This window comes from Plectrocnemia conspersa, unplaced genomic scaffold (assembly GCF_051122295.1).
Source record: "Plectrocnemia conspersa isolate PC_06_02 unplaced genomic scaffold, ASM5112229v1 ptg000005l, whole genome shotgun sequence".
Classification (NCBI taxonomy): Eukaryota; Metazoa; Arthropoda; class Insecta; order Trichoptera; family Polycentropodidae; genus Plectrocnemia; species Plectrocnemia conspersa.
This window is the reverse complement of record NW_028277169.1, coordinates 21,144,549-21,161,138: the sequence shown is the minus strand read 5'-3', so window position 1 is coordinate 21,161,138 and position 16,590 is coordinate 21,144,549. Positions and strand designations below refer to the sequence as shown.

The 16,590-nt window shown below is 25.8% G+C and overlaps 1 protein-coding gene across 1 annotated transcript; it reads left to right on the top strand.

The window, feature by feature from the left end:
* Positions 1–835: 835 nt before the first annotated feature.
* On the top strand, positions 836–10,804 carry LOC148235149 (uncharacterized). The gene is made up of 6 exons (XM_088186556.1): positions 836–869; positions 3,515–3,568; positions 6,787–7,347; positions 9,129–9,264; positions 9,517–9,684; positions 10,267–10,804. The coding sequence occupies exons 2-6, from the start codon at positions 3,554–3,556 to the stop codon at positions 10,440–10,442; spliced, it is 1,056 nt and encodes a 351-aa protein (XP_088042682.1). The 5' UTR covers positions 836–869; positions 3,515–3,553; the 3' UTR covers positions 10,443–10,804.
* The last annotated feature ends 5,786 nt before the right edge of the window (positions 10,805–16,590 follow it).

Genomic DNA, 16,590 nt, shown 5'->3' with positions numbered 1-16,590 from the left:
AAACTAAATTATTGTCATTATATACACCTACAATAAAAACAATATATGTGAAAATTAAAATTATTGTAGTGTTTTTAAATTATAGTTTTTAATTAAAAAGAGTCCGAGTAACGCTAAGTATTTTTGCTACTTTTTGAAAAAAAATACATATGCTCCAAAAATATTATCAAAATATAATTAATTATGGATGTATAGTTTATTTTTTTAAACATAAACAATGTTAAAAAATAGCAGTTTGTATCATACTTTTTGTAAAGCTATTAATTTTATAAAATAAGCAGTGGTTTACTCAACACCATAAAAGTATAACTTTGTAGTTTTATTTAGAAGCTGATTAATATACTGCTATTAATGTATTATTATTATAACTTAAGGTGATGGTTATGTCCTAAATTGTAATTCTTTAAATATTATTTTTTTGCCATTTTTAAAATATTTCTCAACATATAATTTATTAATAAGATCTTACCCATTACACAATTAAATCTAAAGAGTACTAAATCGTGATCGATTTAATACAACCAAGAAAAAAAACAGATATTAAGAACAGTTTTATTAGCATCATTCCAGTCAATGAAGCGGACAATCAAATCAGTGCATAGACGTCCTACATATTGTGTTATAATATTTTTTTAATCTTTAACACATCGTGTATTAAAATCTCGTTAGCTCCGATTCAATTTTAATATTTGTTTATTTAACATTTATTTTATCCACTTTGAGAACCTTGAGACGTTCTTGTGGTGTATGTATGTGCTTCGAGACGAACGGACTGTACTCGGTTTTGCAACGTTGATCTATATAAAACCACGTGCCCGGCGAAAAAATCAAACAGTTGTTGTGTGCCAAGTACCGCGGAAGCTGCACAGGTACGTACTGGGAGAAGATAAATAAATAAAAACGAGACTTGTCACTGTCACTTTCGACGCATCGCGATCGCGTAACGACAACTAACGTATCGTTACGTAGAATGATATAAGTGACGTGAAGTAGCTTGAGTGTAATGGTTTCTCCTTGCCGTATAAATACATTAAAAGACAACAAATAATTTGTGAATACAAAAAATATATTGACTACTAACTATTTTCTAAAAATCAATAATTTTTTTTTAATAAATTCTGAGAATGGTAATTACAATAAGAATATTGCTATTTTAACTGCATTGCATTAATAAAGACAATTTTTTTTTAATAAAATCTAAATCATAAGTATTTTCTTTAATTGAGCAAAATAAAAAGCTTAGCTGAATTTAAGTTAAATTATGTAACAAGATTTTTTATATGCATACATATAAAGTACATATTGATTTTAGTATTCTTGATAAAATCACTCAATTTCTTTTTAAATTTATTTGTAAATTTACTAGTTTTTTAACCTTTATAGAATATAAAAGTAATTTAAACTACTTTTGTATTCATGATTATTAATTTATATTTTTGTATTTTTAAAGTAGTTACTTATGAAATAATATTTAATGTTATTATAGACATGTTAAGAAAATGTATAAGCAAATTTTAAAGTATTTCTAATATTAAATGATAAGAAAATATATATTTATTAATTTAACGCCAAGTTTTGCACTGTAGAATATAATTATGTTTTTTTTTAATAATAAAAGTAACTTTTACCGACAGATTTTAAATTTACATAATTAATATTTATATGATAAATTCAGTTAATAATTATATGAAATTTTGAAGTTGCAAAAATATAAATTTTTGGTGCAAAATTGTTGTGTTAACTATTGTTGTAATATGGGCATTATTTGTTAGTGTTGTTTCAATGAAAAGTAAATGTGGAACAATTTATATGTAATCATTTTATACGAATTCTGGGAAATCATAAATCTGCTTATAAATATCATTGTGATAAAAAAGTGCAATGTCATTAATAAATATTTTTTATTGAAGCTAAAAAATATTTACAATTTACATATTTATATAGATTTCTAACGACTTATTATTAAAAATAAAAATATATCATTTCTTTACATTTTAAGAAAGGAAAAATGATTAATATATATTACTTTGTCATTTTTCTCAAGATTTTATATTCGATATTTATTGCTTAAGTTGTTTCATGCTTCATATTGTTTATAAAAAAATTATCTTAATTCAGTTTAGATTAAAAAAACTTATTTCCCTTATCAGTAAAACACAGCAAAATCACATTAAAATGTAAATTATAAATGATTTGAAAGTTAATATGATTAGATTGTTAATGAGAAAAACTAAATTTTTATTAGCTTTAATAAATGTAATAATCTAGATTTATTATTTGTTTTGACAAAAGTGAATCATAAAATTTTTTAAATTATTATTATTATTTCTAAATTTACAATACAATTTTTCTTATTAAAAAATCACTTTCTTAGAAAAATTATATTCGATTAAAATCAACAATGTGTAATGACTTGTATGAGAATTACTCATACAAGTTTTATTGCTAATTGTGTGCAAAATAAATAAATCATAACCTTCGCAACGAATTAAAATATACTGATATATGGAAAACGAAAGCAGCGATCATTATTTTGATCCCACACTTGATCTCCTCCATTGAAAAATCTTTACTCCAAGTATATAATACACAATAATTCTATAAAATAATAATAGAATATTTTTGGCATGAAAAAATTAAAACGCCTTGATGCGGATGTTTATTTTTTATATAAATATATTATATATTTTTTCACAATCGTCGCTTGGCTAATTACAAAATTTATTAAGTGAGACAATTTCGAAAGAAACGTGAGAAGACGGATGAGCTTTAATGAAATCTGATGAGAAAAACCCACCTTGGCTCGTGCACAATGGACCACGGAGACCGAATCGCTCATTGTGTGATCCATTGTGAGAGACTGAGGTTCAAGGTCATCTGATTCGAAATTCGATCCATAATTGCGTACGGTGTTCAGATGAAATTTATTTATTACTAGATTTTTTATTTTTAATAAATAATTTATGGCATTTTTTACTTGCAAATTAAGTGGAAAGATTATATACAATAGTTCTTAGTTCTAAATATGAATTTATAACAATTTGTATATAAACTTTTGTCACTTATTAATATATCACATATTAAAACATAACAGTCCTATAAATAATAGAAAAGTTGTATGTTTTTATATAGAGTATAAGAAAAGCTCTGGACAGACAAAGCATTAATTAAATTTATTTATAAATTTATTGGGCGCTTAGAAAACAATCAATTAATTTTTATGGGTATTCTCTGTGAACTAATTACTCTCATCGTCAAATTTTGCTTACATTCTCTCGAAAATCTCACTTTTAACCACGCTCAAAAAGATTACGTCTACTAATTAAAAATAACGCTTATATTGTGCATTCGTTGTATAACGCTCCGTTGAAACGTACGAAATTTAGAAATAATCTCAGAGATTATTCATTCTTTAATGAAGTTGACGATAATCGTAAATCATGTGCGTAAAATGTATATTATGCGTTTAGTATGAGAAAAATAATTAATGACTGTATTATATTTTATGTTCTAGGTTCAAATAGTAGAAAATTCTAATACACATTCAGAAACAATGGCGACATTAAACGTAAGTAAAATTTGATATAATTGCAACCTTTGAAAAAATATTTTTAGTATTTTATAACGGCAAAAATAATATTCAAAATCAGAATTAACAACGACAAAAACTAAGACCCTATTACTAAATAAAATAATGATTTAGAAAAATCATGCAAAACGGGTGCCCCTATATTGGTAGCAAAAAGTAATTTTAAAACCTTAAAATATTAGTTAATAAACATTGTATTAAATTATTATATTTTTTTGTAATAATAATCACAATTCAATTATATTCGATTTTTCGCGTTATGATAATATGAGCTTTTTATTCATATAATATGATATATATTTAAATTACTAGTTAAAACCATTTAATAATATAAAAATATGTATGTGTAATATTTTATGTGTTGTATATGTTAATTAAAAATTGTTCAAGAAAACCCAAAATAAAAAAATCACATCATATAACCCATTTAAAACCCAAAACGGTTGTTAAACTAACATCTTGGGCAATCCACTAATAGACCATTGTAATGTTTGATTTTTCATTCAGTTGTATTTTATCATACTTACAATAAATTAATTGCGTGTTTTTAAAAATAATAATAGTTGTTACAGAACTTTGGTAATCGATTATAGCTTAATATTTTCACTGCGTGTTGAAAGTCTCCCACGATAAATCTTCGCGTGCATATTTTGCTTTTGTTATTATTATGTTTTTATTAGGTTGCTGCATATTTTTAACGTAATTAACAAACCTTCCTGTCGCAGAGAAAAGTTTTGCAACCGTAAACTCATTTTTGAGTAGTCCATGGAAAAGTTTTGCAAACGTCTGAGAAAAATTCGCACGATGTTCCGATATGGGCGAAAATAAAAATAATTTATCTGCAGCTTTATATTATAAAAAGCTAGTATTTGAACCTTTCGTTAGTACTTGTACTAATTAGTTGAATTTCGAATAAAAATTGTAGAGATATGATGTTGATATGGTCAATAGAAGTACATTAAATGTATAATTTTATATGTTCCAATAAGATTAAAATACATATGCTTAGTTATTTCATATCTTATTTTTAAACTTTTAAAATTACATATATATCAAAATATACCTAAACACCTTGATTGAATTTTAATTTAAGGAAGTAATGCGATTTAAATCATTGCATAAAAAGATTTCTTGAAGAAAACCATTGAGAAATTACTACCTTGTTATCCATTCCTTAGTACGCTTGTAGCTGCTACTGTTACATTTTAATTTACCTATGATATAAATTTGATGATAACTTTAAAAAAATACGCAATGGATACATATATAATTTGTAATTTTAAATTATATGAAAGATTGCTAATATAGTATGAAGCATAAAGTTAGTTTCGAGTAAATTATTACATATTTAATAGAAATTTTATACTTAATTAAACTTATATTGACATTACAAACATAACTATTATCTGAAAAAGCAAGCCCCATATGGAACTAAGTATTTTTTTTAATTTTTATCGTATCTGAGAAATCGGAATTAGTGATTATTATATAAATATAATTCCGATCTATTATCACAGATTAGATTTTACTATGCTCACATATAAACAGCATTATGATTAATTACAAAATGATTTGGAAAATGTGACAATGTGAGAGAAGGTAGCCGATTGTCGATCGACCACCCCACAGCGATTTTAGGTCTTTCTGTAAAGATAGTAAATCCGAATTTGCGTATACTCTGAAACATTTTCAGATCATCAGGATATAAAAAATATTCCGAGTTAATAATTGTCGCATGTATGTCGTTAGTAAAGAGCAAAAAGAGCAGCGGACTAATATTGAATTTCTTTGGTTCTCCAGAAAAGATATATAGCATATTGTGATATATGATACATATAATGGGGATAAAAACGTAATACTATTTTTTGTTATTTTTAATACTAAAAAATAGTTTTTTGTATTTATCTATATGAAATAAAATTTTGTAGGTTTTTGTATAATAACAAAAGTTCTGTTCAACAATAAAACAATAGTAAGAAAAGTTTGCGCGCTTACAGATCGTCGATGTCTAATAATTATATTCTTGAACTTTATATTACTTTTGTAACGTAAGAGTAAACATATATGAAACATTGAAACTTTAATACTATATAATCACATTTTGTTGTCAAATTATTGCAGAAACATGCAAATCTTATCCAATTGTGTGTAAGATGCGTTTCCCAAGTGTGCTTTTCTAGTTCAGTACCCACGATCGGACAAGACAAAAAGCAGTGATAACAAACGTTGCACGCGCACTACATAAACACACACTCATACGTCTCAATCGTATATTTTCGTAACCCAAACAAATCTTCTACTCTATTTTCTGACGTACGCAATTAATCTCTTTGTGTTTTCCATCTTTCGCATTCCGCAAGAAGAAGACTTGCATAACGCACGATTTTTTTCTTCTTCTTCCATAGTCGTTTAACTTCACAGCTTTACAGCTATGTTTACAAACAAAGGTTTGCCAATTAATTAGAAGACGAGAAAAGGTCCGAATCGAGACCGGGGCACGAACCAGATACACGCAACCGAGTGCGAGACCTCAAGAGTCAAGTGTTGGGAAACTATGGGTCGTATGCAGATTTTATAAATGTGTGTGTGCGGTATTGATGTTCTTGTTTGCGATCATGATGAATAATGAGATTATTTTTATTTCGATTTGATACGCAACGGCTTCGCAATCTTTGGAGAGTTATTATAAATCATATTTATATTTTAATATTTGTATGTATATATAAATTTATAGAGAATTTATAGAAATATATCTTACATATATTTTTAATTTTTTGCTTTAAATAAAAACAGACTAATAATATATATTGTTATATTGCTACACTTAAATACAATAAAAACTCTCTTATTGTTGTAATCAACACAAGATAAATATTTTTTTAATTATTGTATTACAAATCAAAGTTTTTTAACACACTTTTTAATTAAAAATATAAATTAATCTCAATTACATCAGTATTTTTATATATCACGATCGCATTGTGAACCAAATTATATACACTTAACCATTTTACAAATGATCAAACATCGATTATAGTACCAATTTACATATCTGCCTCCGAACAATGCCAAAGCGAAAAGTTGAGCAATTTCTTTTTACCCAAGTACAAGTCCTGCAAATGGGTCGCCGCTTGCGACACGCGATAATTATCATCAAAATTGGACCTCTAATTAGACCTTATTGTTTTTTATTGCAGCTCGTCTCGTTGGCGTTCCTATTGTCCGCGTGCTTAGCTGAACCTCCTGTACAATCTGGGAACTTTGGCGGCTACAATTATCCAGCACCGACCTACTCAAAGCCTTCAACTAACTACGGAGCTCCTGCCAATACCTACAAACCTAGTCCTACCTATCACGCTCCAATCAATAGCTATAATCCCCGTCCAAGTAGCACTTATAGCCCACCTAGTAACTCGTACAATGTACCAAAACAAACCTATCATGCCCCTACTTACACGCCACCTAGTTCCAACTACAATGTGCCCACTTCCAATTATGTATCTCCTACAGCCAGCAACTATAATTTGCCTAGTAATTCGTATGCACCAGTTCCCACCTACATAGCTCCAAGCAATAATTACAAAGCTCCCAGTTATAACACAGCTCCTAGTACTAATTACAATCAAGGATATGCTAATCCGAGTAATAGTTTGACTGCTCCTGGAACTTCATATGGAACACCATCAGCTTCAGGATCAGGATATAATTCTCAACACGATCATCATGATCATCATTCAGGACAAGACGAATACAACGAGGTAAATATGCCAGTTATGCATTTGTGTAACAAAACACTCAAATTATTTTTTTATAAAAAAATATTTTATAATACTAATTTTCAATGATATATTATAAAATTTCAATATTTTTTAATTTCACTCGATTAGGAATTTATGTAATATAATATATACAATATATTGAAAATTTATGACAATATTATTTTGAAAATATGAAACGACAAACTTTGAATGATTGTCAAAGAAAAAAATATACTTAATTAGTAATACGATTTCTATAATATTATTGTTTTCTGAATAGTTATTAATTTTTTTTTCTATAAATAATTAAAAATATTTGTTAAAAAATACAAGTTATATTATTAAATATTGTAAAAATATACTTAAAAGTAAATAAATAATAATATTTGTATATAATACATTTATGCTAGTTTCAACGTTTGCTAGCACATTTAAAATAGACGAATTTTACATTTGTAAATTATTACAATGCATCTTTTTTTAAAGTAAAGATAAGGTTAAATAGTTAAATTTCAAGGACGGAATAGCGTAGTCCGTAGCGTTTCAGACTAGTAACTCTGAAGTTGCGGATTCGAGCCCCGAATTTTCATTTATAAAAAAAGCATACGCTTTTATTAAAAAAAACAGCCCCAGCTGCAGTGATATCTATTGGTTATAAATTATATTACACATAATAATTTATAATTATTAATATAGATGTCACCGATTCCAAGACTTTTTCAGTCTGGTGGGTAACACTTACTTGTAGTTATTCATTATATCACACATATTTACCCCATTGTAACGCATTGGGCTTACGCCTGTCAGGTTACAGCGGAAGATCTAATAAAAAAATAAAATATATTCAAACTATTTTGTCCTATAGTATTTATAAAACACTAGAAATGATTCTGACTTTCGTTTTGTATTTACCAATTAATAATTTCCTATAAATTATATATTACAATGTTGCTATAAAAAAACTAAAATTTAAAATATATTATTATATTTTTTTTTCAATAATTTAAAAAATGTTTAATAGTCTCTAATTTCAAATAATCAAAATAAAATTAGTATTAAAGTATTTTTAATTAAATTTATAATAAATTGCTTTGATTAATTTCCTAAATATTATATATTATTTATTATACATTTTCATGTATTTTATACTATTTTAATAACTATGATTTTACTCATATTACACTAAATTATTTCTGGCTTGTTTTGATAGACTAGAATCATTGCTGCGTGAAAGCTTTACTAATTCAAAGCCTTAAATATTTTTGGCTAAAATAAACAATATAAAACATATTTTCACATGTAATTTTGACTTTGAAATTCTTAAAAATTCTTAAAAATAATATAAAAAAGCTATGATGTCATGTTACTCGTTAAGTCTATATTTTTGCGATATCATCTAAACGAGACCTGAATACGTGAAATCGCTTCCAATTATCAAAAGCAAACACACAGCAATTTTTATGAATTATATATGGCAACACTATCGCGTTTTTAAGTTCGATTGGTGCAATACTCGTGCTTTATTCATTAACGAAAATCGCTCGAAATTTTCGATCACAACAATCACAAAAAGCCTACATAAAAATAATATTACTTTCTATAACACCCATCGCTTGGGGCGTTCATTTCACAATTGACACAATTACAATTACAGTCTATATAAAAATCTAAATTACAGTTAAAAATCACGCTATGGCGAGCTTAACTGCCATTCTTCAAACACGATTTTGTCCGATATTTCAAGTGTTATATAAAACTATAACTTTTATGTTTAAATTTAGCCCAAATCCTACGAATTCGGATACGCTGTGAAAGATCCCTACACCGGCAATGATTACGGTCGCAAAGAAACTTCAGATGGCAACACAGTTCAAGGAGAATACAGGGTTCAACTTCCAGATGGAAGAACTCAGATTGGTAAGAATGAATTTATTATGAGACCTTGCTCCTCTCGAGTAATCAGATTACACACATCACGTATGTAGTTAGCAGATCAAAGATAAATCTTTATAGAAGAGATTACAATCTTTTTTTGGGTCACACTTGTTTTCGCAAAACTAGACAAGATAATTTCATCTCTTTCGTGCAATCAATCAACGTCAACCTTGACCAACCTTTGGGTGTTTTATTGTTCTATAGATTGATTGATCTTTTTCAATTACATTGCAGTTACATATCACGCGGACTGGAAGACTGGCTTTCATGCGGATGTAAGGTACGAAGGTGAAGCTAAGTATCCGGAAACTTCCGGATATACCGGACCGAAAAATCAGTTTGGTGCATCTGGATATCCGTCTTCGATGTATGGTGCTCCTGCAGCTGGAAACTTTAATCAAGGTGATATATCATTTTTTATATTATCATTATTTAATTCCGGATATTAAATGATCTTTGCCCCAATTCAGAGTAAATTATTGTTCAGGATCTACGTCAAAAAATATTAATCAGTCTTTATCATATAAATGCGTTCAAGAGGTAGATCAAAAAATTTCAATTTAAGATTGGTGTTAATTTATATTTCAAAGAGCATGAACATAATCACATACTTCTATATCTACCTGTACAAATCTGATAGTTTCACCATTATGACACTAGATAGAATAAGACTAACTTTTTTTATATATATTTTCACAGAATTCTATAAATGCCTTCTTATAATATTTAAGAAGGAAGACAACTTAAAGTAATTTCTTAGATTCAGCAAAGATATTGTTAAGTCGATTAAAAGTCAATTCAAACGCTTTCTTATCAAGCATTATGACTGCTATCTATTGGACTGAATCATTTACACTTGTTTGGGTGAACTTAATCTTTAAACAATTAAGATATTGAATATAAAATATTCTAGTTACCATTTAAAAAGACAAGTGATTGTTAAACTTTATCCAGTGTTTCATATATAAATTCAATGTTTTTCAGTACAACCATCATATTCTCCACCACCATCAGTTCCAACCAATCAATACCAACAACAGGCAGATTACTCAGGATCATCCGGATTCGGTTCATCAGGAAAATATGACTCATACGCGCCTCAAGGATCATTCGGATCGAAAGCTCCTTCAACAGCATACGGAACTCCAGCGTTTCACTAACTAAGAATAACTACGAATAAACCACCTTATCTTCCAATCGGTGCGTGGCTTTAACTCTAATCCTGATCCTATTTTTAAGACGATTGAAAAATAAATACTCTTCTTCGGGGGATCGCCAATGATTGTGATCGTATTATTATTATTATTTAATTTATGCATTTATTTATTTCCCAAAAAAACTTAAGAAGATGTGCGAGATTGTTATTTTTTATTTTATTTTTATTCTTTGACTGTATAAGGATATTTAAGACCATTGTTTTGGCGTCACGACATCGGCGCCGTGTTCTAGATTATTTATGTTATACGTGTAAGCTTTGTAAAATAATATATAAAATATGTAAAATAAAAGCAATCGAAAAATACTCAGTTTATTGTTATTTACATTAAGTTAATCAACAATCATATATAATAAAGTACTATTAAGTACACTAATAATTATTAATCAAATCAAAAGGTAAATAATATAATATTAACAAATATTATTAGAGCTACTTTTTAAATACCCTATTATATCTCGAGTTTTCATTCGCATTGCAAGTATTAAAACATTTTAATTAAATACATATAGTATAATATGTGATATACGGGCTAGTCTTAAATGCACCGTTTTATAAGTAGTATTGATCGCATTACAAATACAACTAAATTGCTACTTTCTAATTTAATTAATAATCACATGGTTATTAATTCTAAAAAAATATACTATTCAAGTTACAATGACTTTCCTGTGGGACTACTTTTAAATGCCTCGTTTTATTAAATATTGTTATTAGAATTTTCATAAATTTTAAATAATCTAATGCAAGATTAACCAATTCTATGATTTACTTTAAATATATAACATTAACCGCATGACAATTAAAACTAAATAAAAATAATCAACTGAAAATTATTTCAAAATATGATAAGCAAATACTAGAGGACTAGTTTTAAAGCATACAAATAAAACTAAAACTAACACTAAATTACTTAGAAATAATATAATAAGTAATTTACTAAATTATTATGACACAAATAAACATTATTATAGTATTATTAATTGACTGGAAAATAAAACTATAATAAAAAATAATCCGGTAATAGTCAAAACACAAAAATAAAACGATAAAATTGAACATAATAATAGTTTTCTAATTTCATATGTAATATTATTCACAAGACAAATAAAACTAAAGTAAAACATATTGTTATTTTAGGTTACAGAACATCAAATATATTATAAGTTTGTAAAGCTATTTGTTGTTTTTATAATTAATATTTATTGCCAAATAAAAATACTTTAAATAATATCTAATGGAAGTCAATGTAGTACAAGAGTTATAATAATTTAAATGCCCAACATTAATTATAAATATTTTGGCATGAAAAATATAAGTTAAAATTAAATTAAAACGAGATAAAAAAAACTAAGGGCTACTGTTAAATTATTTTAATATGTCTAAAACAACAAAAAAATATTTATGAATAATATAATATAAGATTCACAAAATTATAAGTGGTATTAAGTGATTGACAAATAAGTCTAGTGATATTTAAAAATTGAAAAATAAAATTGAAAATAAATATTTTATTTATACGAGATTAGAAAAAAGTTAAATAATATTAATCTATACCAAAATTAAGGATATTAAAATTGTTTTTAAATAAATCTAAAATATAAAAGACATAAAAAATTTAATTTGTATGGCAAAAATAAAATTTGATAATCCATTTACATATATAATTTTTAAAATAAGTGTAAGAAATTTTTAGAGAATTTAAATTAAAATAATTATTAAATAATATAATTTATTATTTTACTTCATAAAATTATATTTAAATTTTATTATTATACATGTATGAAAGATCTGTGATCGATTTGCAAAATCATTATAACATTTTATCCAGAGCAAGGCATTTTTTCAAGAAAGTTAATTTTAAAATAATATTAAAATAAATAGTTATTATATTTTTATATTGTATGAAATAATAACTATATCTTTAAATTGAAACTTAAATATTATAAAATCCAATTTTATAAAAACATTTACTTGCTCGTCCATAGATGTCTATTTCATTTTAATTTTAATTATCTTTCTGTATTTTTTTATTTATAAATATGTAAGTATTATTGTAAGTTAAATTATATGTTTTTAATATAATTGTATTTTTAATATTTGAACATTAAAAAAGTTTTTATAGTTTGTTTATATGTCTCAAAAAATAATTAAATAAAATACTTTCGTCAAACCTTAAAAACAGTTAAGAATCTATAGGGTTAAAATATTTTAAGTATAAATCCTAAAATATTTTAACCTTTCGTTTAAATGATTTTTTGCTATATATTATAAAGCAAATATCAGAAATAAATATATTTTATTTTTATACCAAATACTAAAAAGTACTATAAAACATATATCATATTATATACTACAGGTGTATAATATTAGGTCAATGCTTTTTTGTAATATATTATTATTACCATATCCTATAACAAGTTCAATATAATGTTCCTTCACTTAATACGTGATAAAACCGTTTTATTCATATGAACTAAACGTTTATAAGTATCCAAAGCCTCAAACGAAACAAAGGCTCGAGTATCGTGAAATGTCACATTACTAAATGCTAACGCGTTACCTAAACAAAAACGCAACTGGATAATAATGCGCGATGAATGTGATAGAACTTATTCGTAATCTTGCACTTTTACACATCTCGTAATCGCGTATCAAATTATTGCTATAATCTTCGAGACCTTGGCTAGATTATAACAAATAACCCAAAGCTCAATCACGTCTTACGAAAAAAGCTACTCGTCTGACGAAATAATTGCTCATCCTCGGTAAAGAAATATATGTATCATGCTGTTAAATTGATTGCTCGGAATTGTTTGGTTCTTCTAAATTTGGCACGGTCCATTTGGACGATGATTATTGTTATTGGGAAATTGAAATCTTAAGTAATAATTACATATCTTTTTAGAATTGAACGACCTTGATACGGAAGCTTTCGTGTATAATATTTTCAATGTTAATATTTAATGATTCGTTACTAATACAGTACATGTAAAAAATAAGTTCTAAAGAATCTAAAAAATATGCAGTAGTATTCAATACATAATAAATATTATGTAATAGGCATAATCATTAGCTTCTGATATAATACATTAATTAAGATTTAATATAATTTATATTTTTTAAATAAAAACAATATATGTATATATTGTGCTATAAACATCGACCAGATCGCCTATAATTGCTACATCGAAATAAGTTTGCACTGTCATTAAAAGTACCATACAAAAAATATATTCGGATTAACTAAGAATCATAGTTTTGACGGAAAACAAACATAAAGCGTTAATGCGTATTCGAGCGGAAGTCAATCAATAGTAATAACAAAAAAATGTATACTAAACCGTTGGACCCGACTTTACTAAAAACAAAAAAAAACAAGGGCCATGGCACCATATTTCACCGACCAGATACAGCTTCTATTACATCGCCAAATATAGTAATTTTGAATCTAGTCTACGATATACCACACGCTAAATAGTCTAAAAATAGTTGTATTAGACAAAAACAAAGAGTCTAGTTCCACCCCAAATCATCAGAATTAGTATCTAAATAAGTTTAAATTCTCCAATCATGCTTCTATACTTCAATGGTATATAGCCAGAACTAGCTTAATAGATGCTTTGCATTTAATAATATGATATTTATGAATTGTTAATACCTAATAAGTATTTTAATTAATCATCTCGATATTCAAAATTTAAGACGACATAATCTATGATAATTGATAGGAATAATAATCATATAATAATCACTAATTCTGATTTTCCAGATACAATACAAATTTAAAAACACTTGGGTCCATATGGTATTTAAGCCCCCAGGTATTTCAGGTAATAATCATCGACTTTCACTGCTCTATCATACAGGTAAAATGAATACTATAAACCTCGAAAAAAACCTTTTCATAGAGCAATTAAATATTTTTACGGTTAACATAAAAGTTAGTTGGTATTGTATTATACAATATGAACTAGTTATTTAATCATGCAAGTATTGAATGATATTGTTTTATTATAAATAAACCATTTGAAGAATTACAATTATTTAACAATAGTTTAATTCTGCAATGATATATTTTATTTCGTATCCTTATCCTTAATAAGCAAATAACCAAAAAATATTATATGTATAATATAATAATACATTTAAATAAAAATTGGGTACTGTGAAAAAAATTTTAACTATTTAAAAATTTGCAATTTTGCAGGTATATTTTGTATACACGTTAGTTATAATAAAAGGAAATGTTGATCGAGTTGAGGAAACAATAGAGAATTCAACCGCTCCCCAACAAAACGTTTAAGTTGCGAACAATAAAGTCGTGAAACAATTATAGGATTTCGTTACCAACGAACACCACAATCGATTCTTATACATAATCTTCAATATACATTTGTCTTTAAATATCAAGGTCATCTTTTACCATCATATAACACAATGTAAAAGTAAAAATATAATGACAAGTAATGCAAAACATGTAAATTTACAAATCTAGACTTATTTTATTTATCAAAAAATTTATTGCTAATTGCTTTTGAAATATAACAATGCATATCTTATTATAATTTACAGCGAATGTCACAAATTATATAATTAAATATTATTGTAATCCAAAATTATGATGTATGAAAAAGAAAGCATTTTCAGAAAGTTCTTTCACTTTATTATGAAACATTAATATAAACATTCATTATGAAATAATAACTATTAACTACACAATTGTTAATTACGAACATAAAAAATTAAAGAACATTATTATCTATTGTATATATTTAAAAATCTTGCATAAAAACATATTACATGTACGTATTGCTTAGGAAAGTATTAATAAACCGTATACTTCGTGTGCCTTAATAATAAAAATTTGCTTTTAACTACATAGTAAATGTACAATAGTATTGTGCAAGAAGTCATAAATAATTTATTATACATTGGATACTTATTTTTCACTATTTTATTACGATTTTATAGTTTTGTTTCAATAATTATTTGTTTACTTATGAAAGCAATAAGACCACCATAGCAATTAAAATGATTAGTAATGTGTACAGTCAATATGTAAATATAAATTTGACAGAAACAACTATATTTAAAAAATCTGATTCAGAGGTAAGTTGATAAATTAAAATCCATGTGGACTTCTAGGATTAATTAAGACAGATAAAATGTCATCATAAATTCTGTGATAAGTTGAAACACTAGAAATAAATCAACAGCTCATAAATTATGTGTTATGGAGCAAAAAATTTGTTCTTAAAAAGTTTTTGCTAATAAATTAATATATAATTTTACAATATTTTAACCAGAATAAAAAATTAACGTGCTGATTTGACAAATTATTAAAACGTATAATTCTTTAAGCATAATATAAAAATAATATAATTTTATTTCATTGACACAAAGATCAAAAAAATATAATAAATCATGAATTTACAGAAGATAGTACGAGCTTTTAAACTTATATAATAATTTTAGACGTATATTTATATTTAATTTATAAAGCATATATTAATATTAAAATTCGACATTTTTGTCATTTATTGAATGCTTTCTGCAAATTGAATCAACACTATTTCAATATGTGATTATTTAATTATATTATTTATTTTAAAAATAATATATTATTATCGAAACACCTATATTTTATGTTTATGCCATTTGTTAATTTTAATATTGCAATTCGAAATACAAGCACTTTGTTTTATTAGTTGCTACAGAAGATAAAACATGATATGTACAACCAAGCACACGTGCACGGATCTGATGATGTCATAAAATAATTAAGTCTAAATTTAGCAAAAATATTACACCTTTAGTCTAGTTTGCTGTAAACGTCTATAGGTTATTGCGTATTTTAACTAAAAAAATATGAATAAACGTTATTATAAACAATTACAAAATCAAATATTGTCCTATATAATAGCAAGATAAACTTAACTAATGATGTTCTGATTAAAAATAAATTGCTTGATTAGGGCCAAGGGGCATTTATATTATTTATGCCATTAACTTATACAATTTATATATTTTACTGATGTAAAATTATTAATTTAAAATCTTCTGCAACAAACACAAGATATTTTATAACT